The sequence below is a fragment of the Tamandua tetradactyla genome, chromosome 4, assembly GCF_023851605.1.
Source record: "Tamandua tetradactyla isolate mTamTet1 chromosome 4, mTamTet1.pri, whole genome shotgun sequence".
Taxonomy (NCBI): domain Eukaryota; kingdom Metazoa; phylum Chordata; class Mammalia; order Pilosa; family Myrmecophagidae; genus Tamandua; species Tamandua tetradactyla.
The window spans coordinates 5551385-5576198 of NC_135330.1; the positions used below are offsets into that span (position 1 = coordinate 5551385).

Sequence of the window (24814 nt, forward strand, 5' to 3'; positions counted from 1 at the left end):
AGACATGTTGTCACCTAATCCAGTTTAGCAACCACTCTTGATTAGATCACATCTCCAGGGAGATGATCTGATTACAGTTTCAAGTATACAGTATTGAATAGGGATTATTCTGCCTTTATGAAATGGGATTTAGATTAAAACATGGCTTTTCTAGGGTCCATACATCCTTTCAAACCAGCACACCTGTTATCAGTGATCTTTCTGCAGGATGGGAACATAGGCAAGCAGTTCACCACGTCCTGCAGTTACATGTAAGAGCATAACAATTACCGCTCCAAAGCAGGCAGTCTCATGTCTCATTGTCTCCAAGGGTAAAACCAAAGGACAGGTTATGTCAAGGCAGGATTCTCCATAATAGACTTACTAAAGTACTTTCTCTGGAAAAAGGGAGCGTATAAAAGACAACATGGTGCCCCGGAATTGCAACCATTTGTTCCATCCTCTGGCCACCTCCTCTGCCACCTTCACCCCTTCCTTCTTACTCGCTACCATTTTTGTTATTCAAATGAAGATTTTGTACTAACTCAAACAAGAGACAGGTAACACTTTTAAAGCTTCCCTCCAATCATAAGACACTTTCTAGTTGAAGATGATTTTCTTTGTTTTTGAAGGAACTCTTATGTTTGAATCTCTGAAGGACTAGAAATCAGGGCTCAATAGCAAAAATTTGACAATGGGTAACTTACTACTGACTGAAGCCATTCTTCAAATAAGAAGTCTGTTCTTGAATTGATTGTGACAAATGATTTGGATTTCTTTGAAAGCTTATGGCTAAGGGGCTTGCTCTGCTTTACTAACCTCTTACTTGCTCTCAAAGTATGTTTTTTCAGAAGGATGTGAGTCTTGGAAAAGTAAAGTGATTGGCTGACATCACATAGAAATATTACGAGGATGAAGATTCAGACTCTTACGGACCCCTCCTAAAGATGTTATAATGCTTAAAACAAAACAAAACCACCTGTAAAATCAACAGAGAACATTTCTGGCTCAGGCTATTGCTGCCTCAGTTAATTTCCTATAGTAGTTGGGAGAGGCCTTATTCTGAGGAGGAACAGTTTGCCAAATATAAAAACAAAACAAAACACTTTTTTTTAACTTGAAGTCATTTCCAAAACAATATCTGTGAAAGTGAAATGGAATTCTTAATGAGCTGCATTCTCTCCATTTTTCTACCATCCAACACTTATTATTTCATGTATTATATATGTATTTTAAAAACTTTTTATTGTGAAATATAACATATATACAAAAAAGCAATAAATTTTCAAGTACATTTTAATAATTAGATGTAGAACAGACTTTAAAGTTTGGTGTGGGTTACAGATCCATGATTTTTCATTTTTTCTTCTAGCTGCCCAAACACACTAGAGACAAACAGAGATATCAGTATAATGATTCAGCAATCATACTCATTTGGTAAATCCTATCTTCTCACAAACTCCACCATCACCTTTGATCTCTCTCTCAGAGTTTAGGAGTATTTGGGCTCTGCCCATTCTAACTTTTTCACATTGGAAGGGACTGTCGATAATATGGGATAGGGAGATGGATCTTATAGGGACGTGGCAGGAAGGAGGCTGAGTCCTCTGCATTTCAGGATTTATCTGGTCCAGGGACCCATCTGGAGGTTGTAGGTTTCTGGAAAGTTACCCTAGTGCATGGAACCTTTGTAGAATCTTATATATTGCCCTAGGTATTCTTTAGGATTGGCAGCAATGGTTTTGGTTGGGGTTTGGCAAGTTATGATAGTAGAAATGTCTAAAGTTTGCATAAGAGTGACCTCCAGAGTAGCCTCTTGACTCTATTTGAACTCTCTCAGCCACTGATACCTTATTTGTAACACTTCTTTCCCCCTTTTTAGTCAGGGTGGCATTGTTGATCCCATGGTTACATATTTTTAATTTTAAGTAGCACTATCACCGGTTACACATCCATGCATGTTGAGAGAAAACAGGCTTTTTTTTTCTCCTTAAAAAGAAAGTTTCTTGAAGTTGGCTTCAGAAGGAATGGCTTGCCAATTTTTTCCCTCTTAATTACCATTTTCAAGTTATACATGTACTAGAAGTAATATTCTAGGAAAAAATAGAAAATTCAAAGAGCAAAAAAGAAACAAATCACTCAAAATCCTCCCAATTGAAGATAACCTGTTAGCAATCTGATATCTTACAAACTTCTATGAAACTACATATAAATGTATGTATTTTGTGTGCTTATATATATTAAATGTCTTACTAAAATGGGACCATGCTGTACATATACTGGCTATCATCTTTTTTTTCTTGACATTATTTTGTGAATGCCTCTATATGTCAATAAATATGTATCCATGCCAACAATTTACTAACTGCATAGTATTTATAGAATTAGTCTAATATATTTAACCAACTATCTGCATCGGATTGTTGGTTTTTAACTCTGCATTGATCAATCTTTGGAGGGGGGCTTCACATGGAACGAGGTGTAACCTTGGGCAAGGTAATTTTCTTCAGCCAAGGCACTCCCCTGCAAGGGCTGAGAGCCAAGGGCCACTTCCCGCAGTACTCCCAGTCGGGAAGGAAATTAAGTCCTTCACTCCTGAAGGAAAACCTGAGTGGCATGTCACAGTGTCCACCTCAGCCTCAGGGATCTGTGGGTTCCAGTGGAGGGATTCAGCCATCTTATAGAGACCTGGCAGGAAGGAAGCTGGGCAAATAGATACCACAACTTCACCCTTCTCCTGACTCTTGATCTCCTATCCATGGTCCCCATGGACCAAAGCTGGAGCGCCATATACAGTCCATACAGGTTCTGAGCCACAGAGCAGGTGGGGAATGGTAAAGAGTAGATCCAGAAGGGCAAACAAAAGATACTCGACAGCAGATGATGAGTTAAGTGTTTGGATGTGAAAGACATGTTTAATAATATCCTAATGCATGCTCCCTATTGATTGATTAAAGGAGATTTCTGAACCACCCTCTCATTCCACCCCTTGTTCCTTTGCTTTTGTCACCTCCTGATTACTTATCCTCACTCTTCATTCTGCCACTCAAACTCTGCCCCAATTCTTTAGCTTAAAACATGTTCTAGTTCCTGAGTTGGGCTTTTCTCCTGACTACATTTTCCTGTTTCACCCTTCGTTTTAGCCTCATGCACCCACCTACTAGCCTGGTAGTTCCCCCTCATTCAGCCCTTTCTCAGGCAGGCACCTTTCTTCCAGTTCACAGCCCGTGTGCTGTCCCTCTTCCCCTAGGACCTCATTTATCCTGGCTTAGTGATACTATTGGAAAGAGGTAGGTTTCAAGGTACTGAGATAATGCAGACGAGAGATGGAGACAATGGGTTTGGGGAGGGAGGTCCACTTGAGTGGATTCCTATCTACGTAAATACTGTGTATTTTCTGTAGCCACTATCCAATAGTAAAGAGAACTCATGGCTTTTCCTGACATTCTTCACCCTCCCCCCCTTACATTCTTTATCTCCAACATACTCTTCCATTCTGTCCACTGTAGTCCAGTACAAAGCCCTGCCATTCAACCCCAATAGGTTCCTCTTCCTTGAATCTCTTTGGTTTCCATAACATTTTTTTTTTCTGAATTTACCTCCTTCTTTTCTCCTATTCCTCGGCTTCGTTATCTTAGTAGACAATCCCTCACCTCTTTTCCCTCAACCATGTCCTGCTCTCCTTTGCCTGAGAGCCTTCTAATAAAACCCTGTACTCTCTTCTGGGTTATGTTCCAAACCCAGAGAAACTAAGTACTTTGCCAAACACAGGAAAATGCAGTGCAGGTGGGATCAAAACTCGGGACTTATTATTTACAGACTGCTACTAAAATGTGATTCCAGTTTTCTTTTCAGTTCTTTTTATTCCTTGTCCCTTGCTTTTTTAAAAATTTAATTTATTTTGTATTATCAAACCAAAGCAACATACAAATATGAACATTCTTAACATACAAACATTCTGTGTATGGTGTACAATCAATGGCTCACAATATTTTCACATAGTTGTATATTCATCACCATGATCATTTTTTAGAACATTCACATCACTCCAGAAAAAGACATAAAAAGAAAAAAGAAAAAACACACATCCATACCCCTTACCCTCCTGCTCATTGACCACTAATATTGCCATCTACTCAATAGATTTTAACCTTTGTTCCCCCATTTTTTTCTATACCCCTTACCACTCCCTTTCATTGTTCACTACTATTTCAATCTACTCAACTTATTTTAATATTTGTTACCCCTGTTATTTTTAATCCATATTTTTTTTACTCATCTGTCAATATCGCATCCGACACAAGGTTTTCACAATCACATAGTCACACTGCGAAAGCTATATCATTATACAATCATCTTCAAGAAACATGGCTACTGGAACACAGCTCTACAGTTTCAGGCATTTCCCTCTAGCCTCTCTAATACACCTCAAACTAAAAAGGGGATATCTATAAAATGTGTAAGAATAACCTCCAGGATAACCTCTTGACTCTGTTTGAAATCTCTCAGCCACTGACACTTTATCTTGTCTCATTTCTCTCTTCCCGCTTTCGATGTAGGTTTTCTCAATCCCTTGATGTTGAGTCCCTGTTCATTCCAGGATTTCTGTCCCACATTGTCAGGAAGGTCCACACCCCTGGGAGTCATGTCCCACGTAGAGAGGGGGAGGGCAGTGAGTTTGCTTGCCCTGTTGGTTGAGAGAGAGAGAGAGAGAGAGGCCACACCTGAGCAACAAAAGAGGTTCTCTTGGGAGTGACTCTTAGGCCTTATTTTAAGTAGGCTTAGGCTATCCTTTGTGGGAATAAGTTTCATATGAACAAACCCCAAGATTGAGGGCTCGGCTTATTGATTTGGTTGTCCCACTGCTTGCAAGAATATTAGGAATTCTCCAAATGGCTTCCCTTGCTTTTCAATAAACTCTTCCTTGAGTCCATTTTGGTTCTGTTTATTTTGGTTCAGTCTTCATATCATCCCGGTTTCTTTTAGCCTGCATTAAAACAACAAACAAAAACTCAACCAACTCTTCAAATGGCCCCCAGAGATGGCATTTTATACCAAAAACCCCTTCTTTCCCTTTCATAAGAGCCTGAGTTCACCTTCACAAAATTTCCTTTTCGGGGAATCCAAAACAAATACTTAGCATTAAGAAGACAATCACCGTTTTGTTTTCCTTTAAAGTATTTAACTTCCCAGATACCAAACATTTACATTTTAAACGTAAGCCAATTTGAGGAACTGCTTGTCTTTGTCTGGAGGGACAGGAGCGGCTGTTGGGTGGTTAGAGTCTGCGCGTCTGCGCGGAACGCCAGAGGTCTCTAACCTGAGAAACTGGAAAAAGAGCAAATAAAAGTTCTTCTCGGGGAGGCCTGGGGCTAATTCACCCACACTTTCCCCTTCAAATCATCTGGACTTTCTTTTGGTATTTATCCTGAGAATGAGGACAGAATATAAGGAAGAACTAAGAAAAGTTATATCCTTAAGACGGATTGAAAAAAAAAATCATTCTTATCCCACTCTCATATTCTGCAGAGAAAGACGTTTAAAAGCACACTTTACCTGCAGATTTCCATGGAAACCAACCAAAGGGAAATTAGAAAGGAGAGGCGTTGCAGAGCCATTTTTGTGCGAACTGATGTCTAATTTTCATCAGGGCAGTTTTTTTTTCCCTTCCAAGGTCTCAGTGTTTATTACAGCAACACTGATCTCAGCAACAATTCCTCCGGGACAGTCCTAGTTAAAGGCGCCTAACTACAATAGTTCACCTAACTGCTTTCCAAACCCGACAGTCCTTCGTGGGGGACGTGGAGGCACCGCAGCGCGGGGACCCCGCGGCTCGCACCGGGCGGGAGGGCCGGGCTGCCGCACGCAGGAGCCGGGCGAGAGCCGGGCAAGGCGCTGTCCGGCGCTGACCACCCGGCCGCCAGCGAAAGCGGCCCGAAGCCTGCGCGCGCCGCGTGGCAAATCGTAGGTTTCTGAACTTGGGGAGGTAAGAGGGACACTCTCTCCCTTCCTTTAACACCAACCACAGAAAACAAAAAACAAAAAATAGAAAACCCAACCGGCACCGAGGCCGCCCGAGAGCCGAGGGAAAGCGCGCCAAGCACACAAAGAGCAGGCGGGGGGCTGCTGGGATTCAAAATCCCGTCCCCAGGACGCACACGCTCCTGGGCCTATCGGAGCTAACTGCGCGCTTAGTCGTAGCCAATAGACACAGAGCTTCTGGCCCAGGCCCGCCTTGAGGACTAATAGACAGTTATGTTGTCCAATAAAATCGTGGGATGCTGAAGCAGCAACCAATACATTCGGGAGGTGGGCGGAGCGTGGGCAAGGGGGTTGGCGGTGCCGTGTCATGGAGGCTCAGTTTCTGAGCAGCCATTGAAGGGGAAGGAACTGCGGGTGTGTGTGTGTGCGCGCGTGTGTGTGTGCGTGCGCGAGTGTGTGGACGAGGAGGTGGGGGCAGCCGAGTTAAGAGTCCCAACTCCTTGGACTCCATTTGCTGTTCTCTTCTTTCTTCCCCACACCTATCTGTTGGTGGTGGGCGTTCTGTTTGCGTTTATTTTCATTCATTTCCACATCTTTTTAAATTTTAGGGTTGGGGGTAGAGGGGAAGACAGGAAAAGGGCAGGGAGGAGAGTGGTGGCAGAAGAGGAGGAGGAGGACATGGAGATGAAGAAGAGGATTAACCTGGAGTTGAGGAACCGAGCTCCGGAAGAGGTGAGATGACTCACCCTCCCCGCAGCCTATATCCCGGGGGGCGCTTCTGTTGGGGTCGGGGGTGTGGGGGAGGGGTGCTACATTAGCCTCCACCTGGTGCAAGGGTTGGAGGAAATGTTTCATTTTAAGTTCCAAATCATTAAAGTCTTCTTAAAATGGCGAAGGGTGTAAGTTTCCAGGGGCGTCTGCGTGCGCGCCTGGGGGCCCGGCCCGGGGCTGCGCGCCCCGTGGGGCGGGAGCGGGGCTGGGCTGCCCCCGCGGGTCGGCTCCGCGTGCGCGTCCCGGGCCGGCGGCGAAGGGGCAGCCCCGGCCCCGCCGCCCCCCGCGAAGTTGGTCCAACTTTCCTGCCGCGCTGCCAACTCGTCAGGGGGAGGGGGCGGGGGCGCGCCCGGGGCCCGGGGGCCGCTTGGCGCCCACGTCGCGCGGGCCGGGGTCGTCGCGGGGCTCGCGGGTCGGCCGCTGCCGGTGCGCCCCCTCCCCGGGCACTCCCGGGGCGGTCGGGCACAATCTGGGTCAGCGCGGGCCGCGGAGCGCGCGGCTGGGCGTGGGGAGACCTGACCGTGCCTGCGTGGGGGCCGGCGCGCGCGGGCCCGTCCTTGCCCCGGGAGGGGACCCCCGCGTTCGGCCCGCGCCGGAACGCCGAGGAGCGCGGCGTGGCGTGGCGGCCGCAACTCAGGGCTGGACCCCAGGGGACGGCGCCCCGCCGCTCGGCGGAGGGGCCGTGGGAGTCCGGCGCCCTGAGGAAGGGCGCGCGGGGCCGAGGCGTGCGCTGGGGCCGCTGTCGCCGCAGTTAAAGGGCCGGCGCGGGAGGGGCGCGCGAGGCGGGTCGCGGCCGCTTTCGGGGGCGGGCGGGGGCGTTCCCGCGCCTCTCTTCGGCGCTCTCGGGGCGGTGGCGCGGGCCCCGCCGCGGCGTCCCGGCCGCGCGTGGGGCCCTCCGCCGGCCCCTGTGTCCCCGCGGCCCTCGGCTGCCGAGGAGCGCGTCGCGTTCTGCGGGTTCGCAGCCCCTGAACTAAACCCTGGGATTGGGATTTGCAGAATCTGCGTTCCTACCAGGCCGGGGGTGGGGGGGGGGGTGGGTGCCTGCGCCCCGGGGCCGAGAAAGGGTTCGGTCCCGGCCGCTGTCGGGTGGGCGTTCCACAGCCTCCTGTACTCACTTTTCCCCGTCGCCTTCTCCGAAACTGGTAGGGGCGCAGAAGGAAACGGTCGCTGCCCCAGGGACCCTCCCTGCGAGACCTTGAAGTTTTCTAGAGCCAGTGCTGTAGGGGATTCGGGAGAAAACAAAGTGGATCTTAAAAGCTGCTTCTCAGAAGCATGCATTTGGAGTGTTCTTTTTTTTTTTTTTTTTTAATGTTTTGGGTTGGAAAAATGAAGTTCCCCTCCCCTCCATTCTTTTACGTAGTAATCGCTGGTAACTTCCTTGCCAGTTTCGGGGAGCGCAGGACGTCGTTGTCTTTTGTAGCCGGCCCTTCCTCTACTGTGGTGCAATAACGGTCTTGTATATTTGTATAGCTCTTTACAGTTTACAAAGCCCTTTTCTTGTTTGTTATTTACTTCCCTCCTTGGGTCAGACTTGTAAGATGGATTGTATTGTTCTAGAATCGAAATTAGCAAAGGGAGTCTCTGGCAGTCCAGTGATTTACCAAGCGGTGGAACTGGTTTTCTGACACTAACCCCGGGCCTCCTACCACTCAGGGAGACCAGGAACCAGAAGGCTGAGGTCTGCCCCAGCCCTGCCCCATGACCTGCGGGAGACCCTGTAGCAGTCCACCCTTAACCTTGGGGCCTTGGCTTCATCATCTCCACATGAGACATCATGGTGCTTTCTCTACTCACTGAAATAGTTATGGCAAGTCATCTTCAAATAGAGGTGACGTTCCTTGTTGTTCAACTTTAGTCTTCAAATACCTCCAACCTAGTTTGCGCTGGGGATGGAGAGCCAGGCCCTCCTGCCTCCCTCTGTAAGATTAAGCCATTCAGGCCCACATCACAAAGTTTTGTTCCTAAAGCTGACCTAATGGGGCATTCAGCTCCCACCTCCAAAAATGGGCAGAAGTTGGCAAAAATGCTACCGGGGTGGCGGGGAGAAATAACATTTTGTCAAGGATGCATTGTTCTGAGTGATACTGTTTGACCTCGATATTAGAACAAGTAGCATGAGAAAGCTGTGCAGTTCAGAAGGAGCTTCCTAACATTTCCTCTTGAAGGATAGCAAACCGTTTTAAAAAGTTTAAATAGATAAATAAATAGAGAAATAAATAAGTTTTCCCTCTTCTCCCTGTAAAGTTTTGGGGCAGCTCACATGAATCCTTTTGCAGTAGACCAGGTGTCCCCTTTTTGCATGAATATGTGTCCTGATGTTGAGGCTCGTTCTCCAACACTTCAAGATCTGAAACACGTTTTGCATGGGAACCTTTCTCAAAGTTTATTTTGTTTGTTTGTTTCTGTGGTTTGAAACAGACATTGAACTTCCTAGTCCAAATTTAAATTTAAAAGATTGACTTACAGTTATTACTTTAGATGGTATTTCAGATTTTTTGGGGGGGGGGGAGAAAAGGATCTGGGTAAGGGGATTAGTGGTTTCAGTATTTACGTTTCTAGAGTTAAGACCCAGGTTTATTGCTAGACAGACCGCACACTGAAGAATCATTAATGTGTTCTCTATTACAGGTAACCGAGTTAGTCCTCGATAATTGCCATTGTGTCAATGGGGAAATTGAAGGCCTGAATGATACTTTTAAAGAACTAGAGTTTCTGAGTATGGCTAATGTGGAATTAAGTTCACTGGCCCGGCTTCCCAGTTTAAATAAACTTCGAAAGGTAAGTTGCATTAGGCCTGAAAGCATCATATTTTCAGTGTCAGGGCTGTTATTTTTGGCCAAATGAAATGGCCCTTATGTCTACTTGTTATAAATTCCTAGGGTTCTAGAGATAAGGAAGAGGTTAATAGGATTTTGGAGTCAGCTCTAATATTGCTTTTAGAAATTTCAATTTAATAGTGGAATCCCTTTATGACATGGATTTGGATTTAACATCTCTAAAATCCAAATGTAACACAATTTGAACCAAGCCTGGATTAGGAGCCCATTATACCAGGGTTCTAGTAATTTGCTTACTAGATATTATTAGGTGGGAATTTGGAAATTAATGGCTTGTAATAACAGTCTCTTGAAGCCAGAGAGAAGAATGACAATTTATTTTCTTCTTTAAATTGATATATTTAAAAATCTTTGATTCATCCTAAGCTTCCACCATTCTTTGTTCTCTCTCCATGTTGAATATGCAGTTGGAACTTAGTGACAATATAATTTCTGGAGGCTTGGAAGTCCTGGCAGAAAAATGTCCAAATCTTACCTACCTCAATCTGAGTGGAAACAAAATTAAAGATCTCAGCACAGTAGAAGCTCTGGTAAGTGGAAAAGGTTTTGTCTCTGGACTTGGGTTTTTGGGATTCAGTTTTCTGGGATTTGTTTGCTTTTATCTTATTAATTATCTTGAAACTTCTGAATTTTTTGTATATTATAATCTAAATTGTAACTGCTTTCTTTTCCTTTAGAGTAAATCATCCAGATACATTTTCAAATCAGTGAGACATTTATTTTATCATCAGCTTTTGGATTTGAATATCTGGCTTTAAAATTTCCAGATTTTTTAAATTTTTCCTTCTTTCTCGCTTATTTTCTGAGTTATTTTAATACGTGTTCCCTTGTTAGGGAAGGAAAAGGAGATGAAGTGGAACTCTGAAAATTGTTCCTTTGGTGTTTTAAGAAGGTTGGGAAGAGGTTGTAATTGAAAGTAAACTTCTTTGTAGGTTTAAATTAGCCATGATACTCCTGTTGCCTGTGTACACGCAGATTCAGTCAACAAAAATGTATTGCGTGTCTGCCCTAAGGAAGGCACTAAGCCAAGTGCTAGAGATACAGCAGTGAGCAACAGAAAGTTTCTGCTCTTGTGGCATTTCCCTGTCAGGAGCTAATAATTAAGAGGGTTGGCTGTGCTTGATCTAATACTTTCATTATAAAATCCTAAAAATTAAAAAAAAAACATCTTCTTGATTTTAGATATGTATTTGGTTCAGGAATTAAAAAAGATAACACAGTATTTTAAATCTTTAGTGTAAAATTTTCACTTTACTTTTCCAGCAAAATCTTAAAAATTTGAAAAGTCTCGACTTGTTTAACTGTGAGATCACAAACCTGGAAGATTATAGAGAAAGTATTTTTGAACTACTGCAGCAAATCACGTACTTAGATGGATTTGATCAGGAGGATAACGAAGCACCAGATTCTGAAGAAGAGGATGATGAGGGTAATTGCTCTTAATACTCATAGATGTGTCATAATTATAGCCTCCACTCTAGCCATGCAAATTAAATTGAGCCTGGAGGCTTAGGTGTGAAAAAATTAAACGAGATGCTAGTTAGGCAAGAAAAATGTACAGACCAACAGCTCTAGCCCTGTATTTCTTCTTTCAGTTTTCTGATAGTGTCAGGGAATTTAATAATTATTATAATCCCTAAACTCCATGAATTTTAATATTTTTGTACACTTGTATGGCTAGTACACACGAAGTGGTGACTTTTAAAATAGTACTTTTTTTAAAAAGCCATTCATAGCAGTGTTATTCGTAATAGCCAAAAAGTAGAAACAGTTGAAATGTCTGCCAACTGATAGTAGATAAGGTAAATGTGAAATAGCACTGCAGTGCAGTACATGCTGCCACATGGGTGAACCTTGAAATCGTTATGCTTAGGGAGAGAAGCTAGTCACGAAAGAACAGATATTGTATGATATCATTTATATGAAATGTCCAGAGTAGGCGAATTCATAGAGATAGAAAATAGATTACTGGTTTCTTAGGGCTAGAGGAAGGGAGCAATGGGGAGTGACTGCTGTTGGGTATAGGGTTTCTTTTTGAGGTGATGAAAAATGTTCTGAAATTAGAGAATATAGATTTTTGGATAAATGGGTGACTAACAGATCATATTACAGAAGAGCTGATATTTAAAGGATTAAAAGAGAGTCACTTTAAAATTTGTAATAGGATATTGCTTGTTACTCTTGGGGGGGTAGAATTTTTTTCACTGTAAAAAGAAATTTGTTTGATAAACTATATAAAATAGTGGACCAATGGAGAAGTACCTTTTGAAGTGTCCACAAATTTTAGTGCAGTAAATGTTTCAGTGAAAATCTATAATAAAATATTAGTGTTTAGAAACCATATTTCTCAAATAGGAAATATGGATGTTGTAAAGGAAATGTCTTAAAATCACCCAGATTTTAAGGGTGATTTTAAGGATGGAAATTGGCGTAAGGGTTTTAAGTGATGGGGCAAAAGTGAGAAGGCTCGGCATACCATGCAGATACACTGCCTCGCCATTTGCTCATCTTTTAAATATTTTTTAAAATGGAGATGAAGATGATGAAGATGAAGAGGAAGATGAAGCTGGTCCACCTGAAGGATATGAAGAAGAGGAGGAGGAGGAGGAGGAGGAGGAAGATGAGGATGAAGATGAAGCAGGCTCGGAACTGGGAGAGGGAGAAGAAGAAGTGGGCCTCTCGTACTTAATGAAAGAAGAAATTCAGGTGAAAATCCACTTTTTACGTACACTGAAAGTTCATTGTTTAGGCATAGGGCTTTATTATAAAAAGTGAGTTGTGTAGAAATCTTACAACTGTTTGTAACTTGTGGATAGACTTTGTTCCCCTTATCCCCTCCCTCATACCTTGTCAGAATAATTATAAATACCTATTAGTTTCACAGCCCAGATTATCTTTCAAATCCATTCTGCCCTCAGCAGCATTGCGTGGTGTAAACACTTTACAAATATTTCTGAGCTTCCGTTTCTCTATTTATAAAATTGGGCTTATAATACTAACCTCCTAGGATTGGTGTAAGGATTTAATAAGGTAATATATGTCAAGTATCTAGTTCTTGCGCATTGCCGGTACTCAGGGAAACCTGAGTTTCTTCCTCCTCGATGTCTCTTTTGCAGTGGACTTCTAAGTGGTCTTTCTGAACACGGCTGGCCCACTAGGCGAGTCCTTCAGGGTGCTGCCTGGGTGCTCTCTCTGAACGCACATGTGGTCGTGTTACTGGTCTGCTTGAAGCCCTGTCAGGTTTCCCTGCTGCCACACGACCTTTGGCTGAGCCTTCAAGGCTTTCGTTAGCTGGCCACTCCCTTTCCTAGCCTCGCCTTCCTCAACACCAAATTGAGTCATTGCCTTATCACACCTTTTCTTGCCTCCATGTCTGTACAGACATTGTTCACTCTATTGGAAATGCTTTTCTAACTATTCTGTTTGATAAGCTTTATTTTTATTGAAGTGAATGTAAATACAGTGAAGCATGTAAAGTGCACTAATTTATGTACTGCGCCAGGAATTTTTACATGTGTATGTACTTGTGTAACTACCACCCAGATCATGCATAGTGATCTCTTATCTTTAAAAACTCAACTCTGGAATTGCCTCATTATCCTTTCTAGGATTTCTGTGACTCAATCACTCCTTCCTCTGTTACTGTTGAAACTTGATTAAGCTTCTGTTACCTGTAGACACTTTTTTTTGCATGTGTGTGTCTCAGCATCTAGTACATTGACTGGTCCACAAGGCTCACAAGAAATATCGGTTGACGTAAAGAATGATCTTTAGTCCCTGGAAGTTTAGATAAGTTATTTTCTCCTAATGTTACATTATCAAGTTTTAGAATTCAATATCTGTTTTCGTAATTTAAAATATCTCTTATTAACACTAGAAATTGTTAGTATTCCTGTTTGTTCTACTGACTTTTATATTGGTTAGATAATATTGATCAATAGTAATTTTTCTGTTACCATTTTAAATATGAAACTAGTGTGGGAAAAATGACTTTTGCTTGCTTGAGGCCTAGGTGAGTAGGAGCGATACATTAATGAAGAACAAAACTTTTAAATACTCGTAGAGAAAGTCAGCCCATTCACAAGCATACACCAGTTTCTTCCTCCTAGAATATGCAACTTGAGTATTTTTCCCCTAAGTTTTTATTTATTTAATAAAATAATGGGTTCATGTTCTTTTGCATTTAGCCTTTTATTTTTTATTTGACAATGATTCTGCCTTCAGTCTAAGTAGTAGTAAATAATTTTAAAAAATGACCTTTAGCTGCAAATGTTTAGGCTATCAGTCCATTCAGTATTGGGAAGTAATAACCAAAAATGACACTGTTAAATATAGAGCTAAAATCTCCAAGATAATACATAAAATCTCCAAGATAATACATTGAGTCAGTAAAGGGAGCGCAGGGACCAGTGGAAGTTTTCATTCATGATAAGATCATTTGAATGATGAAAATGAAGTCTTGTGTTTAGAAACTAAGTGCCAGGAGAAACTTCAGAGACTATGGAGATATAAAAAGAAGTTGAAAGGAAATAGAAATTGTATTTGATTCATTATTTTTTGTTTGAGAATTTTCATTTCTACCTATATCACCTGTTCTTGAGAAGCAGGGAATTTACATAAAGAAGGACTTTATGCACAATGTATTTTGTTAAAAATGGGGGTAGGAGGTTGTAGAAGGATTGGGAATTATGGTGCCCTTGTGCTATTCATAGCACAAACAAGGAAATATTTTATTTCCTACCAATAAGAAAAAGACCACAGTCTGTGTTGAACAAGTCTGTAGTAAAAACTGAGTTTTTTCCAAAGGGTTATTGACTGAAATAAAAAACAAGAATAAGACAAAACTGCTTAAAAGCATGACTTTAATTTAATCATATATATTTTAAAACAAAATTCAGAAAAGTAATTAGCGCATTAGACCTGGGCTTTTTTAAACTATTAAGAAATAAATGTGATTAGGATGTCAAGTGTTTTTAAAAAATTATAAATATTTAAATATCCCCTTTTATTTGAGATGTTTAAAATATATTCCCTTCCCCTCACCTCCTCATGTTTAACATGCACGCTCTCTTGATCTTTAACGTGGTCCCTTTTTATATTATTTGCAGTTCTATTTGTTCCTTGTAGCTTGCTCCTATTCTGGTGTGGAGATGCTTTCCAGTGTTTGAATTAGCTGCATAAAAATGGTTTTTGGTATGAGAATCATGCAGTTTGGCTTCTCAGGGGCTTCTAGCTAAATGCTGGAAAATTAGGTTCTTTGGATTTCTAAACAAACAGGGCCTTGGATATTGTGAGAAGGGTAGATTGTCCCAAGTTTTTCCTAACAACCCAGCAGTTCTTAATTCTCCACTTGGTTAAAGTATTTTTGAGAGCAGTAAATTTTTGTTTTGGTGAGGAGACTCTAGATTAGTTTGGTTCTTTTCAAACCTAGTAGTAACCCACCTGTCTGGAGCTCAGCTGTTTGGCACATAATCAAGAACGCAGTAAGAGTAGGAGAGTATTCAAGCTGTTATTCTAAATCTATTCTCCTTTTATATTCTGTTCCCTGGTAAGCTTGTTGATCTATTTTCTGATCCCATTGCAGATTAAAATCGAAATCGTAACTGATTAGCAAAAGAGAAGGCATAAAAACTAGGAAAAGATACAACTCAAAGTAAAGGGCAGGGTCCTTTTAAAAAGGAGACAACCATCCTACATATATTAATGGTCTGAGGGAATCAGCATGTATTAGCAGAGTGTAATGTTCATGGTCAAAATAGTATCCATGATTATTCAAGAAAAAGGTTTAAGTTCAGCACAAAATGATAGAAGAGGCAATAAATTTTAAAGATTTGTACCCCAGTTGGCTAGAGTAGATAAAAGGTTATGATGCTTTATAGACTATATTTAGATCTTAGCTATCTAGAACAACTCATTCCACGAGAGGATAGATGAAGTTTTACTGTGGTTTTTACTGACATTTGCTATTTTGATGTATAGAGTTTTAGATGTAGAAGGTACTTACAGATCTTTCTAGGCTTCTGCTTTCCTTCTATGGATTGGGAAACTGAGGTCCTGAGAGAAAAAGTTCAGAGGTCAATATATAAAACTATATTGGTTCTAGGATTTGGATAATTCCTACTTTGACCTGTAAAGTTGAAGGATCTGTCTTTGAAGTAGTCTATATTGTTTTATCCAATATGGTAGCCACTAAACCATAGGTGACTACTGAAATTAATTAAAATGAAATAAAATTAAAAATAAAAATTCAGTTTCTCATTTGCAGCTAGTCATATTTCATGTGCTTAATGTCCACATGTGACTGGTGTTTGCTGTAGTACAGCAGAGTGATAGAAGCAGAAAGTACTTTTTGACGATACTGGCCTAAAACCTAATTTATTTTCATAAAAAAAAAAACAAAACCTTGAGATTTAGTTGGATTTTTAAAAGGATCTGTACATTAGACAGATCATCAGAACATAGAATAATTGTAGTTTCTTTTTTTTGCCTTTGTTGGAATGTGTTGCTTCCAAATAGTGAAACATCCATGTCATGGCTTATTTATTCTCAAATTGAATATTTGAATTTCAAGGATGAAGAAGATGATGATGACTATGTTGAAGAAGGAGAGGAAGAGGAGGAAGAAGGTAAGTCACAAGCCATAAAAAACTCTAAAATGATTCTATAATTCAAATTATCACTGAACGCTTTGAATGTCAGTTTTGGTATGTAAGTCCCTTGGAATGTATAAAATTTTTTTAAAGAGTAATTTTTTCTAGGACATTAATTCTATTTTATAAGGATTAAACTATTTTTATAACATTTATTTTTCTTAATTTAATTTTTATTTTTTTATCAGGTTGTGGGTTTACGGGAAAATGTGGAGAAAATAGAGTTCCCATGTACCCCAGCACCCCTTACAGTTTTCCCTATTATTAACACTTTGTATTAGTGTGGTACCTTTATTACAGTTGATTAAACAATATTTATTATAATTATCTATTAACTATAGTCCATAGCTTACATTAGGTTTTGCTGTTTGTGTTGAGTCTTAAATGAATTTTTATTAATTTTTATTCAAGTAATACATATATACAACCTAAAATTTCCCCTTTAAACCATATTCAGATATAGAATTCAGCAATGTTAGTGCTCAATGTTGTGCTATCAACACCACCATTGTTACTGAAACTTTCCCTTCATCCCCTCTCTACCAGTGAAGCAGGAGTTCTCCGTCCCCTCTCCTCACCCTGGCTCCTGGTAGCCTGTGTTCTAGTTTCTGACTGAATGAATTTGCGTATTCTAATTAATTAATATCAGTGAGAACACGTAATATTTATCCTTTTGTTTCTGGCTACCATATGATGTCTTCAGGGTTCATCCATGTTGGTGCAATAACTGATTTTTAAAGTAGGAATGAAAAGATAATAGAAACTTGATCTTAATTAGTTGTTTATTTTGGGGCCTCTCATTTTGGAGAGGGTGAAGCCTTATCGTAAGAGATGAATAGTTGAATTCCAGATTCAGCCCTTTTTAGATTTGTTCTCTGGTACTCATTACCTAGGCTTTTCAAAATTTTTTAAATTCACTAAAATTTCATTGATGTCAAACCCTAAGTTTCTCGTTCTGTACTTCATGATTTGGCCACAAGGGTGCATAGCAAACTGTTACTGTTTATGGATTTATATATTTGTTAAGTCAGTTTAACATATTAATATTGAAAAAAATTTAGAGAGGAAACTTAACTTATAATTTTCTTAGGTTATTAACTTTCCAGGAAGAAAGAGTCAAAACTTTGAAACTTAAATATTCATTTGTTAAAATTAAGTATTTTACGAGTTTGCTCCCTTTCTTCAGAAGAAGGTCTTCGAGGGGAGAAGAGAAAACGAGATGCGGAAGACGACGGAGAGGAGGACGATGACTAGATCCTTCTGTCTAGTCCCTCACGTTCCTGGGTTTGCAGTAGAGCGATCACGGCTTCCTTGTTTCTTCATGTTGATAGCTGTCCCTATTGAAGATAGTGTGCAACTTTTTATAGGAAAAGTGTGGTTTTACTATTTTTGCATTTTTATCATTCCAAATAAGATTTATTAGTCTGTTTATGAACATATTGTATGTAGAGAGATTTTCATTGACCCCCATTGTGAAATTCCCTAGCAATTATTTGGAATCTTAATTTTTCTAATTCAAGTTCAATGTATTAGTCATTTTTAGCACATAATTAAAACATGATAGCTTTTGCACAGGTTTAGTATGGTGCGTTTCATTCATAAGGTTTTAAAGTTATTTATAAACTAATTGAAATAGCAGTAGGCTTTTAATATGGAATGGCAATAGTTTCTTGAATGATAAGTTGGGGGTTTTTTTAGAGGTAATCCAGAAATATTTAGTTCAGAGACAATGTCTTTTTTTTTTTGGCTAAGAGTATTTGAGTACTTTTTGTCACATGTGAAACTTGGAAAGTAGAAGCAGAATTGTAAAGGTTCTATTCAGCAATAGAGTCCATGGATTTTGTCGAGGCTTCTGAAACCTCTGTTAAGCACGGTGACCAGTAAGATTTTATTTTTGAAGGAAAAATTGCTTATACTAAATTCACAGATATGCAGGTGAGCCCATTTTTTCTTCAAGCTTCAGATCATGACATGCCAGGGGTTTATTTTGTTTTGTGTTTAGGTGTGCATTCTTTTTCCTCTCAACAGTTCTTTTTTGATCACCCTTCTTGTTTCACTTTCCTCCTTCCATCTCAAAAAAAAACGTTGGAAAACTGTGGATACCCAGGAAAACCTTTAGTCTTATATCAGAACCACTCTTTCAGATCTTAATTTTAAACAACCAAGTTAAAGAAATCAAGTATTTTCTCAGAAACAAATATTATTATCCATAGGTTTTATGCAACAGGTTCTGCTTAATGTAAATCTCTTGGTTGACAACATATATAGACTGTATTGGCAGGATGAAGAGAAAGAAGCAGGGGAGGCTTTTGGAAGCAGCATCATTGTTCTTCAAAAGTCAGAACAATTGCCTTGTTGATAATTAATGAGACATTCAAGTCAATATTTTAAAATTGACTTCCCAAATGATTTGGATACTACTTTGCAAAGTGTTTTTAATTTTCAATTATTTTTCCTATTAAGCATTACCAGATATTACAACATTTAATTGGAATATAATAGGCAGTTGGAAAATTATTTGAAATTAAATCAATATTAAAATTAAGATTTGTTTTCAAATGGATGTCTAGTAAAAATATAAAAGTATTCAGGATAAGTGTGAGTGTGCATGTATGTAGTCCTTATATGGCTAGTAAATAAATTATAATTAGTAGACAAGTACATCTCCCTTTTTGTCATGGAAGCTCCACTCAGCTATCTAAATTTTTTTGCCCTTTGTTTTGAATATTTGTAAATATTTTTTTAAGTTGGTATCAGCAAATTAATTGTTCTGTTTAAATACTGGGACACATTTAAATTACTGAGTATAGTTCTATTTTTTATTTTTTTAGTTTAAAATGTAATACTTTAGGATTTTAAAGTAAAAATTACAAAGTTATTTGCAGAGAAACTAAAAAACTTGCACAACTGACTGAAATAAAAGTCTTAGGATAAGTTTGGTGGAGGGATTAGAATCCCCAGAAAACTTAACATTTTACTCCTTTTTAACAATTGAAATGCCCCATAAACATTTTCATCGCATGGTAGCACAGATTATAAAATGCTTATTTTTAAAATTAAATCTATATGTTGACTTTCTTATCAATCATCTTATTGTGCAATCAAAAATAGAGTTCTTTGGTTTGAAAACAACAGCCTCCAGATAACCTTTGAAACTTATTCGGCTCCATGGGTGGTATTTTCATGCAAATAAATAAGGGTGGGTTTTATATTTTGTAGAGGTTTTTGGTCCTATTTTAATGCTCTTTGTATGGCAGTATGTATATAGTGTGTTAAGTTCTTAAAGAATCCCTCCTTAACAAACTTTGAAGTTAATACTTTTGTGCAACTGTGTTTTGAATAAAGCCATGACAGTGTTAAAAACAAACAAGAAAATGCAGTAGTCCTGACCGTTCTTTCATTTCCTCACTGCCCCCCTTTTTTCCTATTTTTTTTTTTAAATCAAATTGCTTAGGATAAATCGAATTTTTGTTATAATGATAAGTTTCAGTGTATGACATTTGCTTTTCCAGCAGCACCATTGGGAGCTTTGAAGGTCTTTTTAAAAACTAAGAAACAGCTTGGAAGTTATAATTCATTCAAACACTTGGATAAGGTATGAGGCATTGGTTTAATAGTTTAACTTGTCGTCTGCCTTATTACTTTTTTTTAAGAAGCAGAAAAAATTCTGGATTCCCTTAATTTTTCTATTAGACTTGCAAATTGAGCCAGTGCTTTTTGTATTTTGATTTGAAGTAATAACTTTTTACCTATAGTTAACTAAAGTGATTATAAAACTATTGTACACCAATAGTTTTCTAAAATGAGTTTGAAGTCTCCATTTATACTGTATAATGTTTATTTTCAGATTCCTTTTGATGATATAAATATAAATAATTCTTGTATGTTTACCTTGAGTAAAGCAAATTTGATGCAAACAACATGTTTGTTCTCTCTTTTTTGCTTTTCATGTGGGTGAGTGAATATTTCTTAAATGTTTAATTTGTAAACAATGTATTTTGTAAAGTCGGGGCAGATGCATAATATTAACTAAAGTTTTCACAACTGCTATTTGAAAAAGAAAATATTAAAGTACATTTTTAATTATAGGTATTATTAAAATTAATATTTTGTTGTTTGGGGACTTTAAAAAATTCAAAACCTTTCCCCTTTGGTTAAAGAAAATCGTGGAACCACACTAAAAGTTTTCGTTGGAGGTGTTGGATTAAGGAGCAATTTGGTGTCACTTTTTTTCTTTTAAACGTTTTTCATTGTAAAATGTAACATTTATACAAAGAAAAGAAAGAAAAACACTAATTTTCAAAGTATACTTCAACAAGTAGTTAGAGAACAGATTTCAGAGTTTGTTATGGGCTACCATTCCACTACTTCAGATTTTTCCTTCCAGCTGCTCTAAAACTTGGAGGTTGAAAGAAATGACAATACAGTGATTGAGCAGTCACACTCATTTGTTTAAATCCTATTTTCTCTGTTATACCTCCTCCTTCTCCGTTGATCCTTGTCACAATCTACAGGGATCTTTAGACAATGCCGGTTCTGACATTTTCATGCTGAGAAGGGGTGCCCACCCTAAAGGCTAGGGGGATGTAATTAGTTATCATCTTGGAGAGGCTGGTCCCTCTGGGATTCAGGATTTATCTAGCCTAGGAACCCTCTGGAAATGATAGGTTGCAGGAAAGCAAACTTGGAGCATGAAACTCATATTCTCAGCTCAAGCTCTAGGTGTTCTTAAGAGTCAACAGGAGTGATCTGGTTGGTGTTTAGCAAACCATGGCAATTAGCGGTATCAACTGAAGCTTGCATAAGAGCAACCTCCAGAATAGCTTCTTGACTCCATTTGCTCTGTCTCAGCCACTGATTCCTTACTTTACTACACTTCTTTTTGGTCAGGAAGGCATTGTGGTTCCCATGGTGTCATGTCCCATGCAAGAGGGAGGGTAATGATTTTCCTTGCAGAGTTGGGTTTAGAGAGAGGCCATATGTGAGTAACAAAAGAGGTTTCCTGAAAGCAGCGCTTTGCCTTGTTTTAGTCTTAGCTTCTCCCTTACAGATACAATTTTCATAAGGGCAAGCCTCAAAATCAAGGGCTTGGCATATTTTCTTGGGAGTCCCCAAGGGTTGAGAGGGTACCTGGTGTTTCCTAGATGGGAAAGTTTAAATAGTTCTGTCTATATATTTTTTCCTTTGGACCTTCAAGAGATTCCACACATACTTTTTAAAAAAATATTATTGATGTATATTCTCATACCCTGTAAGCATCCAAAGCATACAATCACTGGTTCATAATAACATCATATAACTGCGCATTTATCATCACAGTCGATTTTTTTTCTTTTTTGTGAAAGATAACATATACAAAAGAGCAATAAATTTCAAAGTACATCACAATAATTAGTTGTAGGACAGATTTCAGTGTTTGGTATGGGTTACAATTCCACAATTATAGGTTTTTACTGTTAGCTGCTCTAAGATACAGGAAACTGAAAGAAATGTCAGTATAATGATTCAACAATCATACTCATTTGTTAAATCCGACCTTCCCTGTATAAGTAACTCCACCACCACCTTTGATCTTTCTCTCACTCTTTAGGGGTATTTGGACTATGCCCATTCTAACTTTTCCATGTTGGAAGGGGCTGTCGCTAATATGGGATAGGGAGATGGAACTAGTTCATGGTCTACCAATACTTATTAATTACCAGCCAACTATATTCTGAGATGCATCCGAGTATTACATTAAGCTATAGAGAATTACAAGGCCTTGTTCCCATTCTGGACTCCAGGAGTTTGGGGCATTTAAATGAGCTACTCAGGTTGATTTAGATTGTACATTACAGAAAATTTAGGTTCTAGACACAATAAGCCTCTCTGCCTTTGGTATCTTTTACCCTATATTCCGATTTATCTTAGACCCAACCAGATTGGCTTTGTTTTTAATTGAGACCTGATTTTTTTTTTTCAGTTACTTTAACTGTTATTGTATCTTGCTATGCTAAATTTCGGGCTGTAGCACTCCATTTCTGGGTCTTAGGTGTCAGAGAATTACTCAGCGTTCTAGGGAGATACCATCTGATACAGAGAGTTCAGTGTCTCAGGATCTAGAAATATAATCTTAGACTAACTAATGCTGCTGTAAGGACTTAGAGTCTAGGCTCCAATTTTCTTTATTTTCTGAAAGAGACCTTAGCATTATTTATTCTTTTGTTTCTGGCTTATTTTGCATGAGATTCATTCACTTTTAAGTGTGGTTTATTCCTTCTATATTTAAAAAATAGGCTTTGGAACATGTGACATATATTCTTTCAGTTACTGAAAATTTCCCCTCTGCTGTTCTTAGTACTGGATGCAATTATATTCTGCAGCTGTTGCTTAATAATAGCATTCTACTATTGCATGCCTTTTTCATGTACTAATGGGCCTAAGATTTGAGAACCTGGCAAGGGTACTATCGAAAGCAGCTACTTGTGTCTGTTGAACAGTCCTAACTTGAATAAAAACAGATTACACCACAAAATGGAAACTATGAAATAGTTTGATCTCCAGGAGAATCTTTAAAAAGATCAAACACTTTTATTTCACACAAACCTAAGCTATACTTTTGGATTTTAAGAACCTGAAAAGGGGTTACCCAAAGAAGCAACTCTGATTAAGAAAGATTCATAAGCATGCATAACTTTCAATTTTATGAATGATATTTACTAATAACTTAAATTTTTGTTAAGACATCATTTGGATCTGGTTACTTACAAAATGGACACATCCACATTACTGGTCAATACTGAAACAAGCTAACAAATGGGCACACAATGCCAGTGAAAACAATCTGGTTGTTCAAGAAGTAACTGATCTCAAACACTTCCCTACTTTCTTTGATACTCCTATTATTCTGTTAAATAGACTGCACCTCATCATGAAGACTGAAGAGGGCATGATGTCTACCCTCCACTTTAAAACTTTTCCAAGGTAAGATCACTCCACGGCCCCCAGGATTATCTCACAGGAGCTACTGGGCTTCTCCAGTCTTGTCATTAAGGAGACTTTTTCTGAAGTTCACTTCTTTTGTGTGGAATCCAGCAACAGTGAGCTCAGTGGAGTTCAACATTAGGCAGAGAGCTGTGACTAAGGAATACTGGGGTCCTTAGAAGAATCTGTAAGAGTAATGGAAGGAATTGTAGTTGAAGCAACTGTATTTCTTAAAAACCAATGATAAAAGCACCAAGAAAAAACAGCATTTCCACGGGAAGCAGCAATTATCATTATACTGCAGCAGTGAAGCCAGTGCAGGTCCAGCAGTTTTAGCTGTGCTCCCACAGCCCACTGTTTTCTGAGAATAATTTGAGGTAAACTCATCACTGCGGTATTGAGGATTTATTTTTTGTAAGAAATTAGTGAAATCTTTCTGAGTAGGATTTCTGGTGAAGGCTCTACTGGGATATGTGGAGAGAAGTTTAATTTTTGATGGTTTTAACATGTTTGGATTTTTATTCCTTTGCACTATATCATGTCCCACTGTCAAGTTTCTTGGGCCACAGCAGTCAGCACGTGAAGGGTGAGCAGTCGACCTCATCCATTTTGCTTTTTATTCCTTCTCATTTCAAGGATTCCAGCGTTAGGATTGAATTTCTCTAAAGTCTTGTTTCCCGTCAAACTCCTTAGGAAAGAACCAACCAGAGCAAGCATTTACTCTTTTCACTACTTCAGATTCTTTTTTTTTTTAATTTAAAAAAATATATAACAAACACATTCTTAACTTATGATCATTCCGTTCTACATATACAATCAGTAATTCACATCATCACATAGTTAGTTGCACATTCATCATCATGATCATTTCCGAGAACACTTGCATCCATTCAGAAAAAGAAATAAAAAGACAACAAATTCATACATACCAAACCCCTTACCCCTCCCCCTCACTAATTACCAGCACCTCAATCTAAGTTTATTTTAACATTTGTTCCCCCTAGTATTCATCTCTATTCCATATGTTTTACTCGTCTGTTGACAAGGTAGATAAAAGGAGCATCAGACACAAGGCCCCCACAATCACACAGTCACACTGGGAAAGCTGCATCATTATACAATCATCTTCAAGAAACACGGCTACTGGAACACAGTTCCACATCCTCATGCAGTTCCCTCCAGCCTCCTCCAGGATAATCCCTTGACTCTGTTCAGAATTCCCCAGGCATTGACACTTTATCTTGTCTCATTTCGCTCTTCCCTCTTTTGGTCAAGGTTTTCTCAATCCCTTGATGCTGAGTCCCAGTTCATTCTAGGATTTCTATTCCATGTTGCCAGGAAGGTCCACATCCCTGGGAGTCATTTCCCACGTAGACAGGGGGAGGGCAGTGAGTGCGCCATTGTGCTAGCTAGAGAGAGGCCAAATCCGAGTAACAAAAGAGGCTCTATTGGGGGTAACTCTTAGGCCTCATTTTAACTACTTCAGATTCTTGATGGTAGGGTTGAATAAACAGATTGGGAGATTTTATTTCCTGTCCCATAAAGTGGATTTATGATCAAATACTGATCTTTTGGGGGTATGTTTCTGATGTAAATTATCTGTCACAGTCCACTTGCCTCTAATTTTTTACC

General features: G+C 39.3%; 1 protein-coding gene across 4 annotated transcripts; it reads left to right on the plus strand.

Annotated features, from left to right (window-relative positions):
• Positions 1-6320: 6320 nt before the first annotated feature.
• Positions 6321-19594, plus strand: ANP32E (acidic nuclear phosphoprotein 32 family member E). Of its 4 annotated transcripts, none has more exons than XM_077156166.1 (7): positions 6321-6693; positions 9361-9510; positions 9977-10099; positions 10833-10998; positions 12103-12275; positions 16141-16195; positions 17406-19594. In XM_077156166.1, exons 1-7 carry the CDS (start codon positions 6640-6642, stop codon positions 17471-17473), a joined length of 789 nt encoding a protein of 262 aa, XP_077012281.1. In that variant the 5' UTR covers positions 6321-6639; the 3' UTR covers positions 17474-19594. The 4 variants fall into 4 exon arrangements, with proteins under 4 accessions (XP_077012281.1, XP_077012283.1, XP_077012284.1 ...); XM_077156168.1 differs by having other exon boundaries at positions 17409-19594; XM_077156169.1 differs by lacking the exon at positions 6321-6693 and adding an exon at positions 7794-7874.
• Positions 19595-24814: the final 5220 nt, after the last annotated feature.

What these genes read in the sequence shown, in the direction of transcription:
- ANP32E (XM_077156166.1), top strand. Translation starts at nt 6,640, where the DNA reads ATGGAGATGAAGAAGAGGATTAACCTGGAGTTGAGGAACCGAGCTCCG. An exon ending in TCAGCACAGTAGAAGCTCTG is followed by an intron (nt 10,100 to 10,832) that starts GTAAGTGGAAAA and finishes TTACTTTTCCAG; the next exon opens with CAAAATCTTAAAAATTTGAA. An exon ending in TGAAGAAGAGGATGATGAGG is followed by an intron (nt 10,999 to 12,102) that starts GTAATTGCTCTT and finishes TTTAAAATGGAG; the next exon opens with ATGAAGATGATGAAGATGAA.